We start from the raw sequence: 18,076 nt of genomic DNA on the forward strand, positions 1-18,076 counted from the left end.
TATCATTTGCCTCTCTCTAGTCATAAATACTACTCTTTCTAGCCCTTACATCCCCAGTTCCAAATGGTGTCCTATGTCTGGAACATTTTTCTTTCTCTACTTACCACACCCTTCCCTCTGGTTAAAGCAGGATTTGATTGCCAACTAGAAACATCTATCAATTCACCATCAAGTTCAGCCAGTCCATGCTGCATCTTCCAACCTATACACAATACAGTTAGCGAAGTGAGCACACTTGATATTGCAGTCGTGGTGGTTAGGCTAGTTGAAGTCTGTATTTTCCCCTCCTGGCCCAGCTTCAAAGAAATTCATGGTAATTTTGAAAGTGGTGCTTGTAATACTTTTCAGCGATGGGGGGTGGGAAATGTTAGCCTTTAGGCTTTGAGGACTAAGCTGAGGACAGCCGTATAAATACTTAAGTCCTTTCGTTTTATGTACCTGTCACCTGACAGCTTCTTCCTTTCTTTCTTTTGGAGCTAACTGTTCATTGTAAACAGAAAAGCAGAAGAAGAGCTGTGCAGGGGTGGCAGAAAGTTAGTGTTACCATTAAACTGAGGTTGTTTGTCAGCTTTCCTAGACATTTGAACAGTAGTGGTTGAGTCATCAAGCTTTTGTTGGGAAAACCAAATCAATTCTATTGCCACCAGTAACCATTACCCTCTCTCCCATACACTCTAATATACAACCTTTTGATTTTTTAATAATTGAACTTTTCACTGTGCCCTTGTGGATTTTCAAAGGTTTCTCAAATTGAAATTTTGCTACTTTTACTTTAGCCATTAGTAGAAAAATCTGTATGGGAGAATGATTGAGGGAAGAGGCTTGATAACAAAGACCTTTATCTCCTGAGCACTCTATAAATGTAATATTTTAGTTACAAATGAAATTAATATTGCAGTGACATTTATCCTTAGGAATACTCTATCCTTAGAAGTTTCAATTTTATTAAAATATAATTTACATACAATAAAATACACCCATTTTAAGTATACAGTTTGATGAATTTTGGCAAAGGTATACATACACGTGTGTAACAGTCAAGCTATAGAACATGTTTATTGCCCCAGAAACTTCCCTTGCACCCTTACTCAGTCAGTCCCATCCCCACATCCAGCCCCAGTCAGCCACTGATCTGTTTTTATCATTATAAATTAGATTTGTTGTTCCTAGAGTTTCATGTAATTAGAATCGTAAAGTATGAGTTTTTGGTACCTGACTTCTTTTGTTCAGCATGTGTTTGAGATTCATACATGTGATTTTGTGTATCTGTGGTTCATTCCTTTTATTGCTGAGTACTATTCCATTTTACAGATAGATCTCAATTTGCTTATCAACTCTTTTTTCTTATCAACTCTTGCTGGACATTGAGATTTTTTTCAGCTTGGGACTATTATAAATAAAGCAGCTATGAACATTTATATACAAATCTTTGTGTAAAAATGTTTTCATTTTGTTTTTTTGTTTGTTTTTTTTTTTTAAAGATTATATTTATTTATTTGACAGAGAGAGACACAGTGAGAGAGGAAACACAAGCAGGGGGAGTGGGAGGAGAAGCAGGCTTCCCGCGGAGCGGGTAGCCTGATGCGGGGCTCGATCCCAGGACCCTGGGATCATGACCTGAGCCGAAGGCAGACGCTTAACGACTGAGCCACCCAGGCGCCCCAAAATGTTTTCATTTTGTAGGAGAGGTAAATGCCTAGGAGTGGAATTGCTGGGTCATATGATAAGTATGTGTTCAATTTTATTTTATTTATTTATTTTTAAAGATTTTATTTATTTGAGAGAGAAAGAATGAGAGATAGAGAGCATGAGAGGGAAGAGGGTCAGAGGGAGAAGCAGACTCCCCGCTGAGCAGGGAGCCCAATGTGGGACTCGATCCTGGGGACTCCAGGATCATGACCTGAGCCGAAGGCAGTCGCTTAACCAACTGAGCCACCCAGGCGCCCAGTATGTGTTCAATTTTGTAAGAACCTGCTCCCTGTGTTCTAATGTAGTTGTATCTTTAATCATTACTGCCAGCAATGTATGAGAGACCCAGTTGTTCCTCATCCTTGCCAATACATGGTTTGTTCAGTCTTTTTCATTTTAGCCATTCTTGTAAGTGTGTAGTGGTATCTCATTGTGATTTTTAAGATTTTATTTACTTATTTGACAGAGAGAGAAACAGGGAGAGAGGGAACACAAGCAGGGAGAGTGGGAGAGGGAGAAGCAGGCTTCCCGCGGAGCAGGGAGCCGGATGCGGGGCTTGATCCCAGGACCCTGGGACCATGACCTGAGCCGAAGGCAGATGCTTAATGACTAAGCGACCCAGGCGCCCCTCACTGTGATTTTAATTTGCATTTCCCTAGTGACTAATGATGTTGAACATCTTTCCATGGGCTTATTGGATATCCATGATTCTTTTCTTGTGAAATGTCTATTCAAATCTTTGGCTCATTAAAAAAAAAAACAACCAAAAAACCTAGGGTTGTTTTCTTATTATCAAGTTCTAGGAGTTCTTTATAGATTCTGGATACAAATCCTTTGTCAAATGTATATATTGCAAATGTTTTCTCCAGTTTGTGGTTTGTATTTTTATTTTAACTGTTTCTTTTAGAAATCAGGAGCTTAAAATTTTACCAGATGCTAATTTTTCTGTTTTTTTCCTTAAAAAAAAAAAAAGTCTGTGCTCTTGTGCCCTGTGTTTGAAATGTTTGCCTGTCTCAAGAGTACCAAGATTTTCTCTTATGCTTGCTTCTAGACATTCTGTTTTAGCTCCTACACGTAAGTCCAGAATCCACTTAAGTTAACTTTTGTACGTGGTTGATAGTACTATATGAGTATCCAGATGTTTCAACATCATCTTTTGAAAAGATCATTTTTTCCTTACTGGATTATCTTAGCACCTTTCTGAAAAATCAGCTGGCCATATGTAAGTCTCTTTGTGGAGTCTGTATTCTGTTTCCTTGATCTACATGTTTGTCCTTACACCAAAGTCACTCTATCTTGATTACTCTTGCTTTATTGTTAAGTCTTGAAATTCAGTGGTGTGAGTCTTCCATCTTTGTTTTTATTTTGCAAGATCACTTGGCTAACATTTAGGTCCTTTGCATTTCCATTCAAATTTTAGAATCTGCTTTTTAGTTTGCTTGCTGGAATTCCATTGATACTGCACTGACGCTTATCAATGGATCGATTGGAAAGAATGAATATCTTAACCATGTTGAGTCCCATTTGTGAACATAGTATCTCTCTCCATTTATTTAGGTCTTTTTAAATTTCCCTCAGCACTGTTTTGTTGTTTTTCAGTTACAGGTATTAACACATATGTTGTTGGTTTTTTTTTTTTTTAAGATTTATTTATTTATTTTGAGAGAGTGAGAATGAGAGAGAGAGTACATGAGAGGGGGGAGGGTTAGAGGGAGAAGCAGGCTCTTCGCTGAGCAGGGAGCCCGATGCGGGACTCGATCCCGGGACTCCGGGATCATGACCTGAGCTGAAGGCAGTCGCTTAACCGACTGAGCCACCCAGGCGCCCAACACATATGTTGTTAAGTTTATTCCCAAGTATTACATTTTTTTTTAATGCTACTGTAAACTGTATAGGCAAACAGTTTTAAAAAGTACATTTTTTACAAAAATGAAGTAAGTGAAGTGCTTACCCTTGGTGGGGCTAGTGACCCAATAAAAGGAGCTCAAGGCAGGGCTCATAAGGCTCATGGTACTCTGTTTCGTGTTCTAGGTGCTAGTTATATTCTGAAAATTTATGAAGCTATACACTTGAGATTATGCATTTTATGTGTATTATACTGCAATGAAAATTAAAACGGAAAAATATGTATTACACAGTGAGAAAGAAGGATGTATTTTCAAAAGGAGAGGGAAAGTCCAACTCCAGAAGTGTCAGAAGTTCATTAAGAGTGTTGATTTATAGAGCATTTTACTGTGTGGCAAGTGGTGAGCTAAGCATGGTTTTCTTAGATTATTTTATTTGATCCTCACAAAAACCCAATGGAATATATCCTGTAATTTGGCAGATGAGGGAAACGGAGACTCAGGGGAAAAAAAAAAATCAAGTTGTTTATGCCATGACACACAGCTAGTAAATTGAGGAGCTAGAATTTGAAACCAGGTCTTTGTATTGTAGGACCAAAGCTCTTAATACAGTGTGGTGTAGTGGTAAGAGTAAGTAACTCATTCAAAGTCATGATGGATCTGAGGTGTGTGTCTTTCTACCTCACAGAGAAATACTCTGTTTTGGCGTAGTAACTAAAATGCAGTACCAGCTGGAGTAGCCTAGACAGTTGGTAAATTCATGAACTCTCAGTTTATACTTCATTTCTAATAGCCAAACGTTTTAGTCCCATTTATGATTTGATCATTGGAAATATAAGAAAATCCTGGGGAGCCTGGGTGGCTCAGTTGGTTGGGCACCAATCTTCAGCTTGGGTCATGATCTCAGGGTCCTAGGATTGAGTCCTGCATTGGGCTCCCTGCTTAGTGGGGAGCCTGCTTTGCTTCTCCCTCTCCCTCTCCCTCTGTGATCTCTCTCACTCTCGTTTTCTCTCAAATAAAATATTAAAAAAAAAAAAAAAAAAATATATATATATATATATATATATATATAAAGTAAAGTCCTGACTGAACTTTAGCTCCTGCAGTGGGATAATCAAACTTGTAAAATCCTTAGGCATTTTTTTCTGTTACTAGTCTGATAACTACTGATCAAAGCATGACTCCCTGTGATTATAGAAACATCTGGTTTGTTGAAGGTTATAAATAGAATCATTTCATTACCATGCTGATTATTGTTCTCTGTTACTGGCATTTCTGGAAAACAGTACCCTGGGTAGCATCCAACTCCGGTCCATCTCTACCTTTTAAAAGACAAAAGGACAAATTTATAAAAGATGATGGAAGTGGGAGGTTTGGGTTGTTGAGATGAGAAGTGGCATCTGGTGAAGCTTGTACACCTACCCCCACTCATTAGCTCACTAAATCTTACTTCATATTTCACAAGTTTTCCTTTTCTGAAATGCAAATAAATAACCTACACAAAAGGCAGCTCTGAAGCCCCCCAAGGCCTGTGTCCAACAAGGTTCTTATTAATCATTTTTAGTCTGTATCATAGACAACAGTGGCATTTATGCTAGAAAACTTCCAACTCCATACACCAGGGCTTGCTTTTTACAGGTGTCAGTTTTTTCTGTGTAAGCAGAATGGCCAGTGCCATTCATGAAAATATACTTTCAGACGTGTATCAGGAATCATTTGTAAAGAAGCCTATATGCAGGATTTAACATTTAGAAATTAAGCCAGCCTATGCCCTAAATAGCAGAAGTTGATTATCCAAATTTGATAGTTATATGTCACATTCAATATGTCCAGGCAGGTATGAGCTCCATAGTAACATTGGCCTCCCTGCCAAATTGGGATTGCCTCAGGCAGATATACCGAAGGTCTATCAAATTACTTTGAAAAGTACCCAGTTGTCCCACTTTGTGATATCCTCTAAAGAAAGCCAACTTTCTTCAGAGCAGCAAAAGTTTCAGTTGATTGGGCGCCTGGGTGGCTCAGTTGGTTAAGCGACTGCCTTCGGCTCGGGTCATGATCCTGGAGTCCCGGAATCGAGTCCCGCATCGGGCTCCCTGCTCGGCGGGGAGTCTGCTTCTCCCTCTGACCCTCTTCCCTCTCATGCTCTCTATCTCTCATTCTCTCTCAAATAAATAAATAAAATCTTTAAAAAAAAAAAGTTTCAGTTGATTTCTGGATCTTTTCCTAGTGTCCCCACCTTCAAACTTGCATATGATCCTTGTCTTCTTCTTTTTTTTCCTCATACCCCATATCCAATCTGTCAGCAAATTCAGTTTGCTCTGCCTTCAGAATATATATTGAGTCCCAATTATTTCTTACCACCGCTATAGTAACCACTCAAGTCCAAAAGACTGTTCTCTTCCATGGACTACTGTGAAGTAGTCTCTTAATTAGTCTCCTTATTTCCATTCATGTCCCCTACAGTCTGTTCTCCACACAGTAGTGATCCTTTTAGAAGGTGTCAGATCATGTTACTCTCAGGCTTCTAGGTGATTCTCTATGTGACCCCTCTCTCTGCATAGCTTCGCATCTTCCCAACTTCCCTCTCCAGCAGGGTAGCCTGAATCTCTTACATGGTGGCTCAGGGCTCTTAGAAGAAGTAAGCAGAAGCTGCCTGGGCTCAGGAGTCCTAGAATGTCACTTTCTCCACATTCTGTTAGCCAATGCCCAGATTCAAAAGCTAAGAAAAACTCTACCTTTTCATGGGAGGAACGGCATTCATGTTCAGGGAGGGATGGAATTGTTTCAAGCCATCATTGGAGATTAGCTACCACCACCTAAATGAGCTGGATGATCTGGCTTGGACTACTCCAGCTTTACTTCTCCTTGTTCACTTGTTTCAAACCACCCTGGGCCTCTTGCATGTTCCTTGAAAATGCCAGACAGACTGCCACCCAGGACCTTTGCCCTCAAATTCCCCTTGCCCTAGATCTTTCTTCCCCCCATGTAACAAAATGTCTAGTTCCCTCATTTCATTCATGTCTCAGTTTAAATGTCATCTCTTTAGAGAAACTATCTCTGACCCCTCAGACTTAAATAATTATATTAGTTTTTTTGGTGTTTTTTTAATTGCTACATAACAAATTACCAGGTTAAAATAGCACCCATTCATCAGCTCACAGTTTTCTAGGTCAGAATTCTGGCACGGCGTGGCTGGGGGTCCTCTGCTCCTAGTATCACAAGGCTGAAATGAAGATGCTGACCAGGCTGGGTTCACATCTGGAGGCTCTGAGGGAAAATCCTCTTCTCAGATCCTTGTTGCCAGAATTTAGTTCCTTGCCTTTGTAGGATTGAGGTCCCCATTTCCTTACTGGCTGTCATCTGGCAGCTCTGGCAGCTCCCAGAGTCTGACCACATCCTTTTCCATGTGGGTCCCCCTTCTTCTCCAGCAACCAATTGGAGCAAACTCTCTGCTTTTAAAGGGCTCATCACAGTAATCTCCCTATCTTAAGGTCAGCTGATTTGGCACATTAATTAAATCAAAGCAGTACCTATGTGTTTGTTTGAACAGCTGAGAGAAGATATGTGTATACCAGGAGCCAAGAATCTTGGGCCGTACATTTTTTCTGTCTCCTTATTTTTCTTAATAGCACTATCCACATTATATTTTCCATCTATTTGTTTAATGGTTTGATCTTGCTGTACACACTACAGTAGAAGTGCCTGATGATAGAGACTGTTACTTTTGTCCAGTGTTGTATTCCTGGCACCTAGGACAGTGTTTGACACATTGTAGGTGTTTAATTGATATTTACTGAATGAACTAATTAATAAAAAGATTTTATGGCATGTAATTTTGATTTCTTTTTTAGAAGGAAAAGGGTAGATTGAGCATATAAATGTTACAGTAAAGCTTTATCTCCAAAGGTACTAGAGTCTCAAATTATTCATCAGCCTTTCTTTGCGTGGAAGGTTTCTTATATTAAAAAATAAGTAGTGAGCAAGTAATTGTATAAATGTCCAGTAACTGGTGTATACAAGAAAAAGCAAATTAGCTTTTTCACTTGCCAGTAATAATAACTTAACATGCTTTCAGCTTTCAGTTTTCATGTATAGATCGCCAAATAATATCTTCCTGTGAACTTTTAGGAATGGGGATGCCTAGTTGTCCAGCATTATTCCTGATTTACCAATTTACTGTGGTCTTTGTATGGCTTTCCATGTAATTGCTGTTCACAAATATCCAATTACTAATAAGTAACAGAGTGAGCTCCAACATATAGACGTAACATAGCATGCCAGATCAGAAAAGTATTTATTTCCCTCATTTTCGATACTTACTGTTTTTTGTTTCTTTTAATCCACTCCTTCTACAGACAAAACTTGCCAATGGCACTTCCAGTATGATTGTGCCCAAGCAACGAAAACTCTCAGCAAGCTATGAGAAGGAAAAGGAACTGTGTGTCAAGTATTTTGAGCAGTGGTCAGAGTCCGATCAAGTGGAATTTGTGGAACATCTTATATCCCAAATGTGTCATTACCAACATGGGCACATAAACTCGTATCTTAAACCTATGTTGCAGAGGGATTTCATAACTGCTCTGCCAGGTATGTCTACGGGTATTTGTGGGCCATTAATTTGCCTGGAAAACATGTTACAATGGTAATGGAACTGGATCCTCCTCTCTCTTGTTGAAAGTCTTTATTGGCTTGATTTTTATAAACTGAGTCCTTTAATCGTACCTTCTTGAGGTATAAATACCCCAAGTCACACTCTGGAAATAGAGACTCCTCTTGCCCCTGTCTTCTCCATATCTCATGCCCTTCTAGTCATCCTGTTCTTAACCCATTCAGAGATGCAAATAAAATATGTTCTGAAGTGTTACTCAATAATGTGTCTGAGTTTTTAAGATATGCTAACTTATATACTTGGATTTGATTTCTTTTTTTTTAAGAATTTATTTGAGAGAGAGCGCATGAGAGGGGGGAGGGTAAGAGGGAGAAGCAGACTCCCCGCCGAGCAGGGAGCCCAATGCGGGACTTGATCCCAGGACGCCAGGATCATGACCTGAGCTGAAGGCAGTCGCTTAACCGACTGAGCCACCCAGGCGCCCTGGATTTAGATTTCTATGGGAATTTATCAACAGAATATTTAAATTATAGGACTGAATAGGAAACATTTTTAATTGAGTATTTTAGAAAGAAAAATATCTCAGGAGTCTTATGACATTAAATATGTAAACTCCTGGCTTTGCAGTCTCACTGTTCTCAGTAACCAAATAGCTCTCGTAAACTATATATATGTTTAAATACACACATGCGCAGAATGGGTTAGCCTGGAGATGGGTATTAAGGAGGGCACATACTGCATGGAGCACTGGGTGTTGTACGGAAACAATGAAGCGTGGATCACTACATCAAAACTAATGATGTATTGTATGGTGACTAACATAACATAATAAAATAAATAAAAATAAATAAATACACACATGTGCACACACACTTAAAATACTTTTGTGGGTCGGGGGAGGAGGATGTGGTTTTACTGAATGCTCAATGGTGATCCTAGGACACTGTTGTAGACATCAGTATTTGGGGCAAATGCTATCTCAAGAAAACATAAGGTTGTCCTCTTTGTTAAAAGTTTATTTTAGAAGGAAATACAGTGCAGGGGTGCCTGGGTGGCTCAGTCAGGTTAAGCGTCCGATTCTTGATTTCGGCTCAGGTCATGATCTCAGGGTCCGGAGATCAAGCCCTGCCTTGGGCTCAGTTCTCTCTCTCTCTCCCCCTGTCCCTCCCCAACACTGGCTTGCTAGCATTCTGTTTCTCAAAAAAAGGAGAAAATAGAGTACAAAAGATGAGTGAATCTATAAAATATCATATCTTGGTTTTTTTTTTCAATTTCCTGATTATAGAAGTTATAGGAAATTTAGGGAATTCAAAACAGTTTAAAATATAAAAATGAAATTTCCCAGAACCCCACCATTCAGAGATAGCTGCTAATGTGCTATTAGTATTTTGGCCTTACTATTTTTTCTAGTTGTATATATTTCCTTCTAAAGCTGGGATCATAAGTGTTTGTAGCATTTTTTTTTACTATGTTCTCTTAATGTATTTTCCTAAGTGTTCTTTTAAAACATAATTATTTATAGTATTATATATTCTTTCTGATGGCCAAAGCTCATATTATTTAACCCCTTTTTTGAACATTTAGGTAGTTTAAAGTATTTTTCTTACTATAAACTTTGCTGTGGTGGACATTCTTACTCACTGATCTTTTGGGTACCCTAGGAAAAAATAACAGAAGTGGGATTCCTATATTAAAGAATTATGAACAGTTTCAAGGTTTTTAATACTTGTGCCAAACTGTCCTCTATGAAAAAATATACCAACCCTCTGCAAAACTGTGTATTACTACTTTGCTTAATCTTTGCCAATTATCTTTTTTAAATTTGTTTTTCCAAAATTAGAATTTAAATCACCCTTTAAAACAAAAGAAATACCTATTTATAGCTTAGAAATAACCATTTTAAAGCTAAATTTTTACCTATTTTTTTTTTTTTTAAGATTTTATTTATTGACAGAGAGAGACACAGTGAGAGAGGGAACACAAGTAGGGGGAGTGGGAGAGGGAGAAGCAGGCTTCCCGCTGAGCAGGGAGCCTGATGCAGGGCTCAATCCCAGGACCCTGGGACCATGACCTGAGCCAAAGGCAGATGCTTAACCGACTGAGCCACCCAGGCGCCCCTATTTTTTGTTAAATAGAATAGACTTCTGCCCCTTCTTCACTCATTGTATTTTGTTTTAGCCATAGGCAAACAGTTTTCATTGTGTGAACAATCTGTGTGTACCTCATTACTGTGCTCTCCCCAATTTCTGAGACATGCTACTATCTCAAGCATATACCACCACTAAGAATTGAACAGGAGTTGATTAGACCTGTGTATCCTTTGCCTAATCCTGATCCCTGGTGTGTATCTGCTGACCACTTTATAAGATACTAAAGCATCAGTCTAATGTTTTATGGCCATTTTAACTTATAAACCTACACCGTCTGGCTACATTTAGTAAACCAAACTACGTCCAAAAATGCCTATAATCCATTAATGTAATGGGTTTGTTTGGAGTGTTAGGTGAAATTACTTCCAAAGACTTACTGTAGGGACAGTGAAAGATCAGGAACAATTTGATGATAGCCATTAAAAACACAGGAATGGATTTTGGAAACTTCTGATGGTGTAGAAAGTTTCAATTTAAACATGCAGGAATTGTACCATCACTGTTTTTTGCATGAAGAACTAGTTATTATATCTTTAATTGGCTTATAGTCATTTTCCTTTAATAAGAATTAGGTGATGGATGCCTCCATCTGCTTATGCTTAAATATGAACATGTGATGCCAGCCAAACAAAATCCATTTAATGCTTTCTTTTCCAAATCTGCTGAAAAATGTGACTGCTATCCATACAACTTTATAATTAGAATAATGTTTAAGCACATTTGGATTGTTGCTAATGGCATCCAAGTGTGTCTTTGTGTGATTCAAGGGAAAGGCACAAAATGAAATGTGGTATTCTCTTTCCTATTTGTTAAGTTTGTGCCTCAGGGAGTCGGAGTATGAAGGAATCCTTCTGCACTATTTAAGTCTTTAGCAAACCTCTGATACGTAACCTGAAAGAGAAATAACTTTGAATGTGTTTGTCTCACTTGTGAATTAGAACAGCAGCCAAAAGCTTTATTAGTATGATCATCCTATTTTATAGGATCTAGTCCTCTGAGGCCTCAGTACAGATTTGGGTGGTATCCACCCAATTAATTGGGAAGGGCATCCAGTTTAGGCAGCCCAAGATCTACTTTCACTGTTTTCCTCTATACATATCCTACAAGATGGTCTCTGAAATGCTAACCAAGTTATTTATTGGTCTGGAGTTTTGTTTTGTTTTTTGTTTTTTTGGTCAACTGTCATTTAGGTTTTATAGCAGCAACTACTGTCAAATATAGTTTTTTTAAACATCTGAAATTAAACTTATTCTTGAACTTAAACATACCTCTCTGTCTTTCCTCTCAGGATATTATTCCTATACCAATCTGTATTTCCTTCTTCTTTCCTTTCTGCATGCCCAAAATTCTATAACCCAGCACATTCTGACTTAGTGCCTCTCCTCCAGTACATTTAAAGGATATTTCTTTTACTGAACAGCTTTGGAACTGCAGCAGTAATAGAAACAGAATGAGAAATGGACCTAATATAGAGATTTGGGGGGGTCTGAATCACAGACTTTGAGATGCCATCCATAGAACATCCCCTAGTGCTGAAATCCATATAGATAGATGTGAATTGTTTTCTGGAATCCTTTTTATTTTTAATGTCTTGGGGGGTTTGCTGGTTGTTAGCTTTAACTTCCTTATCTAAAGGAAGATGGAAAATACTGTTCATTTCTGTAACCTTATGGAAAAATTATTGACACTCATTTTACCCAAGTTTCTGTTTGAAAAAGAAACCGGACCACACTAGGGACAATGATGTGCCTTCAGAGCAGAATAAATGCTGTTCTGTTTTCAAGGACCTTTTGTGAAAAATCATTCACCACCTATATTCTTCTTCTTGGCCTCCACCCCCCGCCCCAACAGCTCGGGGTTTGGATCACATTGCTGAGAACATTCTGTCATACCTGGATGCCAAATCACTATGTGCTGCTGAACTTGTATGTAAGGAATGGTACCGAGTGACATCTGATGGCATGTTATGGAAGAAGCTCATTGAGAGAATGGTCAGGACAGATTCTCTGTGGAGAGGCCTGGCAGAACGAAGAGGGTGGTGAGCCTTTTAACTTTCTTGCTATTATAGATGAGCTTCAGGACCTGACCATTCAGAATCATTGGAATAACACTGGGAACCAGTGAGACTGCTTATCATTTAATATAATGATTCAGCTGGTTTATAGCACAAAATGTGAAATAGTTTGTACATGTACTTAGCTGTTTTTCTTCTGAACAATCGCTGATAAATGACATAATAATGTGTTAATACTGCTTTGCAAAAATTATTAAAAACTGACTTCTGTTTAGAGCATCCTGTTCTCTGGGCAGAAACTAGTGTCCTGACAAAGGTTTGATAGGCAGTTTGTAAGACAGATGACTTTAAATCACACAGAAGCCATCAGATGCCTGAAACGATCCTGAACAAATAAGTATTTTCTCCTTCAGAAGATTTCTTGTCTTTAATCCATGCCTGTGGTGTTTTCTCACCTTTGTAATCAAAATTATTTTTACACTCAACTAGAATAAGAACTCTAGCCATCAGAAAGAGTGAAATGTGGGATCCTAGTTTATATCACTGTTTTCTTCATAAGCCCCATATTTTCTCAAGATTGTACTGCTTAATCCCAAATTCCTAAAGGCATTATATAGTTAGCAGCCTAAGAGACTTAACCAGTTTTGTTGTTCTTTTAACATAAAGGTACCGTTTCATTCAAACTTGTGGAAGATGGCTTCTATATGTACTTTCAGAGGATGTCTCTAAAATGTCACTAGGAAAGTCAGGTGTGAATATTTAATAAGTAAAATAAAGGTGACATATTAAGTATTTTAGCTGATAGATATGCACCAGTAGGCATATGTGTGCTCAGGGATATCCTAGGCAATTAATTTTATCAATTATTTATCTTGGACCATAAAGAGATACAAAACAGTTAAGAAAAGAGGATCAGCTTTTCTTAGCAATTTTCCTTAAAATATAGTTGGCTTCTTTTTTGTTGTTATTGCATCTTTGAAATTCATTAATATATAATAAACATAATGACCTCTAAGTATTATACCAAAGGCTTTAAGAAATTTTTGTCATTGTGGCTATTAGGAAGACTTTAAAATTTCTCTCATTCAGTTAAAGGAAGCAAATATCAGGCAATCCTTTGGCTATATAAAAATGAAGAAATGAAAGCATAGTGTTACTCTTCCCAAATATGTTTTTCTTAATTCTCACTTCACTATATAGAAAAATCTGTGAAGCCTTTTCATAACTTACTTCATACTTTGGAAATAAACTCTTTTAAAGGTATAAAAAAGCAAAAAAGTATATAGTTGTATGGGATTCAAAGTCCATCATTTTGCTAAGCATGTCAGGACCAGCCTTAGATATAGAGCAGTTGATGACATGGGAAAATTTTAGGATAGCTAGGAATATTCCACTACCCCTCATGGGAAAAAAAGAAAAGAAAAGAGACTCTCCTCCAAATTGGAACTCCTGGCCTGAAATCTCTATCACAGAGATTATTCACTCCCATAGTGATAAAGGTTTTCTTCCCTGTTAAAATACACTTTGCTCCTATTTGGACTGTAAATAACAGTAAACCTTTATCAGACATTGGGAGTTTACTGATTTCTTTTTTTGAAGGCAGATGCATGTGAAAATGCCAAAGATAAGCGTAGGCTCCACAGTTTTGCTTGGGGGTGGCAGTAAATAGCAAGATCTGTTATGTTAGTTACAAAGAAAGAAAACAAACAAGATGATTGAAAAGATGGCCTTTTGGCCTTTTAAAGGGGTATGTGAAGGGATGGCTGAGAAATAATCTAGGATCCAGTATTAATTATCACTCTTTCTGCTATCTATTCAACCACAGGAACCCATTCCTGTTCTTTTGAGTATCCTTCGGAGTTCGGACCATATTCCTCTTTGTCTTTGGCCACATTTGTCATCTTAGCTTGATAGAGCCCCGTGAAATTACAAGTATTTGTCCACCCCATGAAGACCTCCTCTAATATCCCCTTGACTTTCTCTGGCTGCTTCTATTTTTAAATGTTGCCTTTCTTCTTGTGTTAGTGTCCTCCCCCACTTTTTAAAAAATTTAATCTATGATCATGTTCTCATCTTCTTTCAGATTGTTTTACTAAGCCTACTGTGTCAATAAAGTCTTTCTGTTATACCTTGCCCCAAATGCTGGCTTTGAAAGTTTTTTCCATTTCCTCCAACCAAAAATAAATAAGTAAATCTAGTTGTCTAATGAAGCTTTGGGTTTAACTTCTACTCCACTGTTGTATTTTGTATCTAGATGAATTTGACAGTTCATGACATGAACTCTGTCATTTTCTGTCTTGAATAACATTGAATGTGCTCTCTCTGCTCAGTAATGGTAACTCTTAAAAGTATAATAAAAGATCACTTGGGGAAGTCCATTTTCTTAATCAGCAGATCACATTTTATGGTAACATTCTAAATTTAATATTTAGCATTTATCATGTATTCACATTCTCAAAGGTACTAGGCATTTCACATAGAAGTGGTCCCTGTTGTCGGAGAGCTTCCATCATAAAAGGTTTCGACTTACAACACAGATCTAGACTGAAAAACCAGTTTTCCACACCTTGCCACCTTTTTTTTGTAGCACCTTTAACTTGAAAGAAATTTAGATACTCTAACAAGGCATGAAAAATACATTGAGGTAAAAAAATGAGATCAGAGTTTTTTCTTGGGATGTAGAGATAGTTTCGTTATGTATGAAGAAAATCCTGGGATGCCTGTATTCAATTGCCAGAGATTAAAAGGGGGACAGGAATCTATGAAGGATGGTGGCCCCTGGAGACAGTAAAGTAGTTAAGAGTGTAGGCTCTAAAGTCAGACCTAGATTCAAATTCCAGTCTCTCGCTGGCTATGTGACCTTGAACAGATTACCTAATAATCTCCCTGACATTTGATTTCTTTATCTGCAAAATAAATGTGATTCTCACCTCATGAAAGGATGTTGGAATTGAAATTATGAAGTTATAATTATTAACCAGACTTAAAATTTCTTCATCCCAAATCTCTTGTTTGCTTGCAGTGTGTTTATAGAATAAGATTGTTCAGGGAAGTGTACTTGTAACCTAGAATTATTTCAAAATGTGTCTTGTTTGCCCTTTATGTTGGTGTATCATGTTTCTTGCTCCGATTAGCCCCCTTTTAAAAACTATTATTTTAGCTTCTCCATTGTAGATTTCCCTTCCTGTATTAACACAGAAGTGAAAGCCAGTTACCTTCCTGATAGGAAATTTCCTCAACTAATTTTGAAGGTGTATAATAGGAAGAGGGCAGGGGAGAAGCGCTCCTGGAGACACTGAACAATTAATTATATTGTAATGGAGCTATAGAGGGAGGAGTGGATGACTGGCCCAGAGAAAACATGATTTCTCTGGTGCCAGGATTACACTCAGAGGCATTTCTGCCTATCTCCACTTTGCAAGGCACAGTGCCAGTGAGAACAGCAGTTAGTACACCCATAGTGGGGTTTACTAGCTTCCACACCGTGTTTGGTGGGTTCTTAACTTCAGGATGAGGAATTAAATTTTTTACCCAGCAGGAAGTGATTGCCATTTACTGATTTTTTTTTTGTAGCAAAGATCTAGCTTGGGATATGAGTATTCCAGAGATGTGCTGTCATAAGGAAGGAGATACTAACAAATGTTGCCCACTGGAATCAAGGAGAGGCAATAAATGCATGTATGTATGTGCACAGCCAGGGACACACCTGTGAAAGAGTGTCACACTTTAGACCTGATAGCACAGTGCTCTTAGGTGTCTTTGTCTTCTTCTGTACCCGCCGCTGGACACTCCTGTGTTCCCTTTGTCTTCTGTCGAAATGAACTGAATTGCTCCTTTTACAGCATAGCTATACCGATCACGAGCAGCCTGGGTGCCTGAGCTGCCACCATACCTTACCCCATGTAAGGGAAGTCTAGAAAAAACGATCTCCATGACAGAGGCATTCTCACTGCCCACAATGCTAGGCTCCGCTGACGCTGGCACAGCTTTACTCAGTGGGAAAAAAAAAAAAAACAAACTGTGGGGCATGTGCTCAGTTCAGAGATAGTAGTTACCATCACCAACAAAATTTTCAAAAGATAAAACCAATGAATCTATGTGTTATAGAGGTTTGAAAGACCAGTTGATAAATTCTGATTATACGTATTCTGTTTGTTGACCTTATAACATTATACTCTGATGGCTACATTGCAAATCATCGTGTTGACAATCAGTGTTGACCTAGTTCCTTAGAACCCAGAAAGTGATTTGTTGACGTGGGACTCCTGAAATCAGGCTTAGCTTCATACCTTTCCAGGCTAGTTACAGATACTATATGGAATGGTAACTGTGAAAACACTGTGAAGTACTATGAAGCTCCCTGTAAATGTATAGTACTGTGATTTTTATTGGGAAATATTTGTTGTTTTTTAGGGGACAGTATTTATTCAAAAACAAACCTCCTGATGGGAATGCTCCTCCCAACTCTTTCTATAGAGCACTTTATCCTAAAATTATACAAGACATTGAGGTAAGAATCTATGTATATTTGAGTATTTGCCAAATACTAGAGAATCATCAGCATTCATCAGAATCAAACACATAATAGAGCCAACAAGTCTCAGTTACAGCATTGTTACAGCAAACCCATTAAGGTTTATTAATGTGGGTTAAAAATAAATTTCTTTTAAGTAAATAGGTAAAATACAGTGAATTGCCAGGCAAAAAATTTTAAAGCTTTTAAAGATTGTTTACTGGTAGGTAAATGAGAGAGAGAAGATGATATCTCCATGCAATAGCAGTGAGACTGTTGAAGTTGTACTTATAATGTGATATTCAGATATCTTCTGAATTGAGCCTTCCTGGAAGTTCACTACTAGAAATGGCTACCACATATGTATGAGGAGCACTGAGCACATAACCTTCTGTAGTTCATAGCTTGCCCTCTGTTGCCCTCTTTCCACCAGTTTATCATTTAATTGAGTTATGCAGGAGAGCTCTAGAAAATAAATCTTTAATAACTTTGCAAATGGGAAAATGTTACACAATTTTAAACAGTGGCTTTTTAAAAACATTTTTAGTTTGCCTTAAGGTCTATGTATTGAATAGAGTGAAGCATTGAGCATTTGTCATTGGTTGCCATGAAAGATAAGAATTTAGTTCTGGTCCTTTCCTAATTACTTCCTCTTTACCGTTCCTTCTCCTCAGACAATAGAATCTAATTGGAGATGTGGAAGACATAGTTTACAGAGAATCCACTGTCGAAGTGAAACAAGCAAAGGAGTTTACTGTTTACAGTATGATGATCAAAAGATAGTAAGCGGCCTTCGAGACAACACAATCAAGGTGAGGTCTGTTTAGTTATGGGAAGGTAGCTGAAAGAACAAGGGTGTCCACATTAATAAGGCAGTCCAAACATGATCTCTAAGCATTATTTCCAGAAAGTAAATGAGAGTTTTAAGGTTGTTTCCAGTCCCAAAGCCAGAATCATTTCCTTAAAGGACAGTTACCTGCTTCCCGCCAGAAGCATGTACAGATGGATAGTCCTAGGGTTAAACTCTGTTTAAAGTACACTGAATGTGCTGTTGCTCCTTTGGGCCTCACATAATTATAGGGCTACCCCTGTTCCTTAATGAAAAGGATAAAGTCTGCATTAGTATTGGAGCCGCATAATATATAGTGCTTAGCTATATCTGTAGAAAAGAATGCATTCCACATTGCTCTGGGCTTTGATTCTTTTGGAGAATCAAACACATAATAGAGCCAACAAGTCTCAGCAGCACCCCGTTAT

General features: G+C 38.1%; 1 protein-coding gene across 10 annotated transcripts in view; it reads left to right on the forward strand.

The window, feature by feature from the left end:
* The window catches only part of BTRC (beta-transducin repeat containing E3 ubiquitin protein ligase), a 171,172-nt gene that overhangs the window by 132,942 nt on the left and 20,154 nt on the right, over nt 1-18,076 (forward strand). For all 10 annotated transcript variants that reach the window (XM_027591414.2, XM_027591382.2, XM_027591368.2 and 7 more), the window contains 4 exons: nt 7,889-8,120; nt 12,144-12,330; nt 16,720-16,816; nt 17,494-17,631. In XM_027591414.2, coding sequence (XP_027447215.1) covers nt 7,889-8,120; nt 12,144-12,330; nt 16,720-16,816; nt 17,494-17,631 — 654 coding nt within the window. The remainder of the gene's footprint in view (nt 1-7,888; nt 8,121-12,143; nt 12,331-16,719; nt 16,817-17,493; nt 17,632-18,076) is intronic.

The sequence above is a fragment of the Zalophus californianus genome, chromosome 15 (assembly GCF_009762305.2).
Source record: "Zalophus californianus isolate mZalCal1 chromosome 15, mZalCal1.pri.v2, whole genome shotgun sequence".
In the NCBI taxonomy this organism is placed as follows: Eukaryota; Metazoa; Chordata; class Mammalia; order Carnivora; family Otariidae; genus Zalophus; species Zalophus californianus.